Source organism: Periophthalmus magnuspinnatus, chromosome 9 (genome assembly GCF_009829125.3).
Source record: "Periophthalmus magnuspinnatus isolate fPerMag1 chromosome 9, fPerMag1.2.pri, whole genome shotgun sequence".
Classification (NCBI taxonomy): domain Eukaryota; kingdom Metazoa; phylum Chordata; class Actinopteri; order Gobiiformes; family Gobiidae; genus Periophthalmus; species Periophthalmus magnuspinnatus.
In genome coordinates, this window is record NC_047134.1 from 7,910,870 (window position 1) to 7,919,400 (window position 8,531).

Below are 8,531 nucleotides of genomic sequence, written 5' to 3' on the forward strand. Positions count from 1 at the left end.
CGCCTTTGCCCAATCCTCCTTCTCATATAGGGCTGTTAAACAATGGAATAAGCTCCCATCCGAGATACTGAGCTTAAACAGCCTCACAGCCTTCACCACAAAGGTGAAAGCATGGTTATTAGAAAACCAAACATGTATGCACATTTAGCAAAGAGCATAAACCGTAGATTGTATGATGTGAATGTAAGTATGTCTTACTAGCTGTGTTCTGCTTACTATTAGATACAGAAGGGGGAGTGTGAATACGATTATATGGGTATGGATTTTAATTGGATTAAGTTGCTACATGTACAGGTTTGCATTTTAAATGGTATTATGTATATGTAATTTTAATGTTGACCCCTCCCCTGAGGACTACAGATGTAAACTAGCTGTAAAGCTAGAATCTGGTACAAGCATCTCTGCCATTGTGCTTAATGTAAATATACATGTCCTACTAAATAAATAAATAGTTTATGGGTTTATTTGTTTTTTTAAGTTTTAAAGAGCCAGTGTTATTTTTAAACACCTCTTTTAAATAACACAAATTTTATCCAGTTATTTGTTTTGTTTTTTTATAAAATTTGTGCCACCTTAATGTGGTGGAGGGGTTTGAGCACCCGAATGATCCTGGGAGTTATGTTGTCAGGGGTTTCATGCCCCTGGTAGGGTCACCCATGGCAAACAGGTCCTGGGAGACGGGCCTGACGGGCCTAAGAGCGGTTCAGATGCCCTACATGAAGAGGAAACCAACAAGGCCAGTTACGTCACCCGGACTGGCATTACCGGGCTCCACCCTGGAGCCAGGCCTGGTGTGGGTGCTCGGCAGTGAGTGCCTTTCCCCACAGGGCCCGGCCAGGCCCAGCCCGAAGGAATGACGTGGGGCTGTCCATCACCCTAGCTAAAGTCAATGAGGTGGTTGGCGAGCTCCTCAGTAGCAAGGCTCCACGGGTGGACGAGATCCGTCCTGAGTACATCAAATCTTGTTGTGTCTTTTGGGGGGTGCTCTGGGAGTATGGGGTCCGGGGCTCTTTGCTAAGGGCTGTCCGGTCCCTGTATGACCAGAGCAGGAGCTGTATTCGCATTGCCGGCAGTAAGTCAGACCTGTTCCCGGTGCATGTTGGACTCCGCTAGGGCTGCCCTTTGTCATCGGTTCTGTTCATTATACTCATGGGAACCACAGGATTTCATCTCTACTGTTTGCAGATAATATTGTCCTGATGGCTTCATTGAGCCAGGACCTGCAGCAGGCACTGGATGGTTTGCAGTCGAGTGTGAAGCGGCTGGGATGAGAATCAGCTCCTCCAAATCCGAGGCCATGGTTCTCGACCGGAAAAAGGTTGTTTGCCCTCTCCGGGTGGGTGGTGAGTCTCTGCCTCAAGTGGAGGAGTTCAAGGAGTTTATCTCGGGGTCTTGTTCATGAGTGAGGGAACGATGGAGCGTGAGATTGACAGGCGGATCGGTGTAGCTTCTGCAGTGATGCGGTCGCTGTATCGGCCCGTTGTGGTAAAGAAGGAGCTGAGTCGAAAGGCAAAGCTCTCGATTTACCTGTCAATCTACGTTCCTACCCTCACCTATGGTCATGAGCTCTGGGTAATGACCGAAACGACAAGGTCACGGATACAAGCGGCTGAAATGGGTTTCCTCCGTAGGGTGGCCGGGCGCACCCTTAGGGATAGAGTGAGAAGCTCTGTCACACGGGAGGAGCTCAGAGTAGAGCCGCTGTTCCTACACATCGAGAGGAACCAGTTGAGGTGGCTCGGGCATCTGCTCAGGATGCCTCCTGGACGCCTCCCTAGGGAGGTGTTCTGAGCATGTCCCTCCGGGAGGAGGCCCCGGGGAAGACCCAGGACACGCTGGAGGGACTATGTCTCTCGGCTGGCCTGGGAACGCCTTGGGGTCCCACCGGAGGAGCTGAGGACGTGTCTGCGGTGAGGGAAGTCTGAGAGTCCCTGCTTAGACTGCTGCCCCCGTGACCCGGCCCCGGATAAGCGGAAGAAAATGGATGGATTATACAGTTAGTGGAACAGTATAAAAGGTGCCTGAGACCAACTGCTGTTGGAGGAGACACTGCTCCTCAAACTTCCATTGCACAATGCATTTGCACTTTGGTGCAAATGATTGAAAAAAGAAGTAAAAATTCTGGACCACGCCAGTGCTGCTGTCTTATGTCTCACATCTTATTGCTAAAGGCCAGCCTATCCACCCTCATGTTTAAATTCTGTTTGAAAAATAGATAAAACAAATATCTGAAATGTCAACAAGGTTTAGGTATATTCCGGTTCCATTTTAAATCTGGTTTAGTCCAGTCCTAAATAAGCAGCTTGCCTGAATCATCAACATTACAGGGTTCATTCTTTCCAAAGCTCATTTACATATTAAATCTAAGTCTTATTCTGAGTTTCTGCCAGCAGCCTATTTTGTTGATCGGATTTGGGGTGGAGAGAGACTAGGCGGTTACAGGTATGTCTGCTGTAGTGTCCCATGTGTAGTGAGCTCTGGCTGGGACAATGACTTTGCCCCTGTCTGCTCCTGTCTGCTCCACAGATCACAGGGCAGGGGTTAGGAGGTCAACAGCTGGCCATTATAAAGCCTGCCTGCACTGCCCTCTCTATGTCAGTCTGCTCTGAGCCTCTGGAGCAAGCACACACACACACACACCGCTTTAAACCAGCAGCTATGGAATATTCTGCCATGTTGGTAGTTCTTTTGAGTCTGTGCTCAGGGCTTGGGAGTGGTCAGAGGAATGAGACGTTCAAATACCCGCTGTACATGATGCAGCTTTACCGGGCCTTTAAAATTTCCGATTCATCCCTCTTTACTGACCCTCGGCTGGAGATGACTGCACCAAACTCCAACTCTGTGCTCAGTTTAACAGCTAAAGGTGAGTGTCAATGTTGTATTCTGCAAGTATGTATGACTAACAAGTACTTGTAATTGAAAACATATTTTTTGGGGTAATAAATATAACATTATGTATACAGTAAGGCTGAACAAATTTGAAAAAATACCTAATTACAATCTTTTTAATAAGCATTGCAATTAAATTTGCAATTCATGTTTTAATATTGTGATTCTGTTCAAAATTATCTTTTTAAATGCATCCAGAAAAACTGACAAAAAGTCTGGAATATGAACTGACAAACTAATACAAGAATCCCATTTCAGAACATATTTGTACAGATCTAAACTTAAACATCGTTAACATCTTTTATGCAGAATAAGAGGAGATTTTGTTGTTTGTGGAAAAAAGCTGTAGTCTTTGTAGATTGCAGATTTGATAATTGCGTCCATCCAAATTGAGATTTTGATTTGATTGTGATTACTATTGCAGCCCTATACAGAATGATTATATCAGAATTATACATTGCAGCATTTTTGAAACTATAAATGAAAATAAGTGAATTCATGTGGTCTAATGCTGTATAAAATGTATTTATCATGTGAAAATGTAATCTTTTTTTGTCCAATGACCTAAAAGTGACTCAAGTGTAGTTTCTTCTTATTGGAGGATTTTGATAATACCCAGAATGATTTATTGTAAATTCTACATATTGCTTTGTTGGCATTGACATTTTAGACCAATGTCAACCCAAAGTCATGTTCAAAGCTCAAATGCTCATAATGGATTCAACTTTGTTCTGTCCTATGATTTTGATTTGATTAGAGTGCTTTCCTTTAATATATTCTAAAGACAAAACGATCTACTAATGGAGTAATTTTGAGTTTAGTTTTGTTATTCACAATTTGAACGATGGAAAAAAACAAACAAAAAAAACCCAAAAAAAACCCAAAAAAACAACGCAGGAATATATTTTGGCCCAAGATACAAATTTAATGTCCTGCAATAGTGAAATATCTAAAAGTGCATTAGTATGTTGAAATGCAGCCGTGCGGATTGGCTGTGTATGTGTTGCTATCAGGGGCCCTGTTCATAAGAGCCAGTGTCAGATGCTGATTGGACTTTAAAGGGCCTGCAGTGTTTTATGTTGTGGAGGGGCCATATATTGGCCCTCAGACGCCTGTGCTGCTGGTGGAAGGGCCAATCCACATCCTGTGTCCACACCTCCCACTCCACACAGCACACATTTGCCCAGGCCAACCATAAGGACTTCTCTGACCCTACATGGGAACAAATTTGGGTACAGGCCCTGTAAATTACATTAAAATCATGTTTTCCTATGGGCATTCTACAAATAGCTTTAAATATCTGACCATTGGTTACATTTTATAATTTCTACACTTCAGGCTTTATTAAGATGTTAATATATTTTTTTTTTTCCCATTTGTAGAGATCTAGCTTTTTCATTTCCAACATAGATTTAGATAGTATAGCTTTAAGTATCTGCCAATACCCAACATCAACTAATACCAGTGCAGAGACTGAAAATAGTATTTATTAAAACTGATCCAAATGTAGCTGTTATTTATACTTCAAGTAACTACAGAACAGCTTTGTATAAATAAAAGTTCAGCCAGGTATGGCCAATAAATTGTCTTATTACATCAGTATGCCCAATATTATAATATTATGATGATTATTATTATTACATATATTTTACGGTATTGGTGCAGATATCCAATAAGAAGGCATTTTTGCTTTACAAATATCTTCATTGTATTCAGTGGACATTCTTGTTCTCTCGTCACTTTACCCTCTGCTCCTCCTCTCAGTCTGCCATCAGGCCGGAGCCCGCTGGACCATGACCTTTGACCTGTCCTCTGTATCCTCTAATGAGCACATGCAGTCAGCCGAGCTCCGCGTGCGCCTCCCTGCCTTCTCCGCCTCTGCAAGGGCTACTGTCGACCTGTACCACTCCAGAACACCCTCCTGCTCTCAACATTCACCCTCCTGCAGAGAGCAACGCATTATGTTAGGGACATTTGACACTGCTCCAGCCCACAGCTCATCCTCCTGGAAAGTGTTCAATGTGTCGGGCTTCTTACAGGAATGGCGTGGTGGAGCACTGGCCTGGGAGAGCTCAGAAGACTATGAAGAGGGGAGTGGAGCCGCAGGGGGCAGGCTGGTGCTCGGTGAACCTGGGCAGAGAAAGGTGTCCTATGTGACCACAAACCGTGTTACCATGGTAATCTTCTCCAGACAGAGCATCCCGTCAGTGGGGCAGCCAACCTACAGCCTGATTCAGACTGTGCAGAACTCCAAGTACGTGGGGAGATCCAGGACAGAGAGACCGGGAGGCAGGAGGCACAAGAGAAACCGGCTAGATCACAGTATGAGTGCTCACCTTTTTATGACTAATATATTTACTATTATACTATAGATATTTTAAGGGGTAATTCTCATAAAGATATGTTTGCTATTCATCAGAAATTTGCCTGTAAATGTAAAGGTTTAGGTTCACACCAATAGGAGTGTACTGTAAAATGAAACACAGAAGTGCAGAAATATGCTATTTCATAACTTAAACAATACCTTATATTAAGAAAATAGTTTAGAGGAATTTAAACACTAAAGTTGTCATAACAATCCTACCCAGTCTAAATTTAGAATAGAATTTTAAAGTCAAATATCCTATCTATCCATGGATTTCAGAATGATGAGAATCTAGGACCATTGCCATAGAGATTAACAATTTAAAACAAAATATATCTTTTGAATGGGAAAAAAGTCATCAAAATGTTGCATCTAGGAGGAGGCTGAAACCCATGAATAGTATGTGAACTTTTTTTTCCATTTTACCTTTTTAGTAATTTACACAAGTTTATTTTTTTTTTTAAATGTAGATTGCGTTTAAATATATGTCAAGTTCAACAATTCTGTACTTTAGTCCGTATTAGGAGATGTTTGCTGTCTTTGTGTAGACAGGGTTTGGATTTGGTTTATTCCAGGCACTGGTGTGACTTGAAAAGTCATATTTTCTGTAGTGGTAATAAATGTGGTTTAAACAACAATAGTTGTTCAAATTGTTGAAACAATTGGCAGATAAAAGAGGACAAAATGATTCAGACTTCCTTAGCTTGTCACTGTCTTGTTGTGTTCAGCTGTAAAAGAGAGGCTGAGGACATCAGACAGGGCCATCTCCGTAGGGGCCCCAGAGGAGAGCGAGCCCCGGCCCCTGTGCAGGCGCGTGGACATGTGGGTGGACTTTGACCTGATTGGCTGGGATGCTTGGATTGTGTATCCCAAACGTTACAATGCCTACCGCTGTGAGGGGGAGTGTCCTACCCCCCTGGATGATTCCTTTAGCCCGACTAATCACGCCTACATGCAGGTAAGGGGCTCCACTACTGTAAGTACTTATACATATTATATGCTGCTGTTATGCTTTATTCAGGCATTTGAAAAATAAATATTTGAGCTGCATTCAGACCATGGCATTAAAACCGTGTCTACTTCTAGTTGGACATTTTTGCATTTGATGGCAGAAACACGCTGATGCACAGCGAATTTCACCAAAAATTCCGATATTTCAACTTTGGCATCTGGCACCTTTTCAATTCATTTTTCAATTCATTTTATTTTTGTAACGCCCAAAATCACAACAACAGTTGTCTCGAAGGGCGTTCATGTTTTGGTTGATGGGGGAAAACGGAGTACCCGGAGGAAACCCATCCAGACATACAAAACTCCACACAGAAAGGCCTGGGCAACCCGGGGATCGAACCAAACCTTCTTGCTGTGAGGCATGAGTGTTGCCACTCAGCCACCGTGCTGCCTACACACAAAAACAAACAGGAAAAATCAGACAAAACAAGAAAAATTGGCCAGGCGAGGAGGAGGGAGGGGTCTAGGGTGTGAACACTCAAGACCTCTATTCCAAGCAATTTAATAGACATGTTTTGTAGTTTAGAGAAGTCCTACCACCCGGATGCGACAGGGCCTTCGGCCTGTTTTAACCTGAAATCTTGCAAGGTGTTTTTATATTGCTCATCATCGCCTGGTAATAGATTATAGTAGGTTATATTTTACAGCTATTTGCTTATGAGCATCTGTTACACTATTGATTGTGTTGGTCCAAATCTCCACCACATACTTCGAAATGAAGATTGACCTCAAGAAAAAATAATTACCCACCCCTGGTTTAACCACCATTCCTCTAGTATGTGACTTTATGAAATAAAACTTTCTGAATTATGAAGTCAAGTTAATATGGCATAAACAGACAGACAGCACTTTATATTTAAAGGTGCACCATATAACTTTTCTACTGGGTGATCTCCAACATGTTGCTTTGCATGGAATATTCCACAATATTGAATTAAACGTATCCGTCAAAAATACCTTGAAATACATTTATTCTAACTATTAGCGGACTTGGATAAAAGCAGATGTCAACATAGTAGTTAATTATCTTCTTTTGTTTTCTCCAGAGCCTGTTGCACCACCATCAGCCTGGCCGAGTGAGCTGCCCCTCCTGTGTGCCCACTCGTCTCTCTCCCCTCTCCATGCTTTACTATGACAGCGACGACCTGGCACTGCACCATCATGAAGACATGGTGGTCGAGGAGTGTGGATGTTACTGATCAAGTTTACGATTGTCATGGGTACAACAGCAACATCACGTGGACATGGTGGTCGAGAAGCACAGCTGTCACTGACCATGTTTACGATTGCCATGGATACGACAGTGACGACCTGGCACCACGGCATCATGAGGACATGATGGTCGAGGTGTGTGGATGTCACTGACCATCTTAACAGTCGCTGTGGGTTACCGCTGACATAATGCACATTCACTACTGACAGTACTTTCTAACCTCTATATAGTACTTTCTGAGATTTATATTTTACCTATTTATGATTTTGTTGTTTATTTTGTACATACAATATTGAGAATTTATTAAACACTTTTTATTGAAGGATTTTCTGTTATTGTATTTGTCTGTATTATAATGAACTAATGCACATCGAAAGAACTGCAACAAATTCACATATCAGAAGTGTGTGCAGTTAGTAAATTGGGTATATTCATTTCTGCTAAATTTGCAAGTGAGGATAGCCGCTCACACACACACCACACTCATGTGCGTCAAGTGTCTTGTCAGTATGCACTACAGCCACAGCTTCTGGCCATATCGAAGGACAGACACAAAAATTTGAATAACTAAATCATATCTGAATGAGCGGTGTAAACACAAATGTTCAAATCATTTCATATTGTCGACAAAGTTTTTGTCACTTTTAGATCTACTCACACTGGGAAGAATAACTCAAGTAAGAGTACTGTAAAATATATTACTCACAATATATTCTATATTCTAGTCTGATCTAACCTAAAACCAGAGTGAAGCAAGATCATCATCAGTACTTTCATAAGCTGAAACCAGACAGAGAACGTGCACAGAAACTGTGAAGCCAACCCAAACCTTAAGTGCACCTTTTCTAATAGTCTGTCGTAAACATAACCTCTTAGACCACCACATCCAAGACCAGACAAGAAGCTGAGATCAGGCAGCCTACAAAGGATCAAGGTCATTCACTGCAAAACCACAATATGCTTATAGTTTCAGCATATGCTTCATAGAGCACAGGACAGAGGTGAAACTGCCACTCTCAACTCAGTTTTGGGACTGTTAGCAGCTCTACAGTC

At 42.3% G+C, this 8,531-nt stretch overlaps 1 protein-coding gene across 1 annotated transcript; it reads left to right on the top strand.

Annotated features, from left to right (window-relative positions):
- The first annotated feature begins 656 nt into the window (after positions 1-656).
- spaw (southpaw) lies at positions 657-7,464 on the top strand. Its single transcript, XM_055224039.1, has 5 exons — positions 657-807; positions 2,705-2,863; positions 4,654-5,211; positions 5,983-6,212; positions 7,312-7,464. The coding sequence occupies exons 1-5, from the start codon at positions 657-659 to the stop codon at positions 7,462-7,464; spliced, it is 1,251 nt and encodes a 416-aa protein (XP_055080014.1).
- Positions 7,465-8,531: the final 1,067 nt, after the last annotated feature.

Bases quoted from the DNA above. Each gene is read 5' to 3' on its own strand.
- spaw (XM_055224039.1), top strand. From the start codon at position 657: ATGGCAAACAGGTCCTGGGAGACGGGCCTGACGGGCCTAAGAGCGGTT. The intron at 808-2,704 runs GTGAGTGCCTTT...GTCTGTGCTCAG, and splicing joins CCTGGTGTGGGTGCTCGGCA to GGCTTGGGAGTGGTCAGAGG. The intron at 2,864-4,653 runs GTGAGTGTCAAT...TCCTCCTCTCAG, and splicing joins GCTCAGTTTAACAGCTAAAG to TCTGCCATCAGGCCGGAGCC.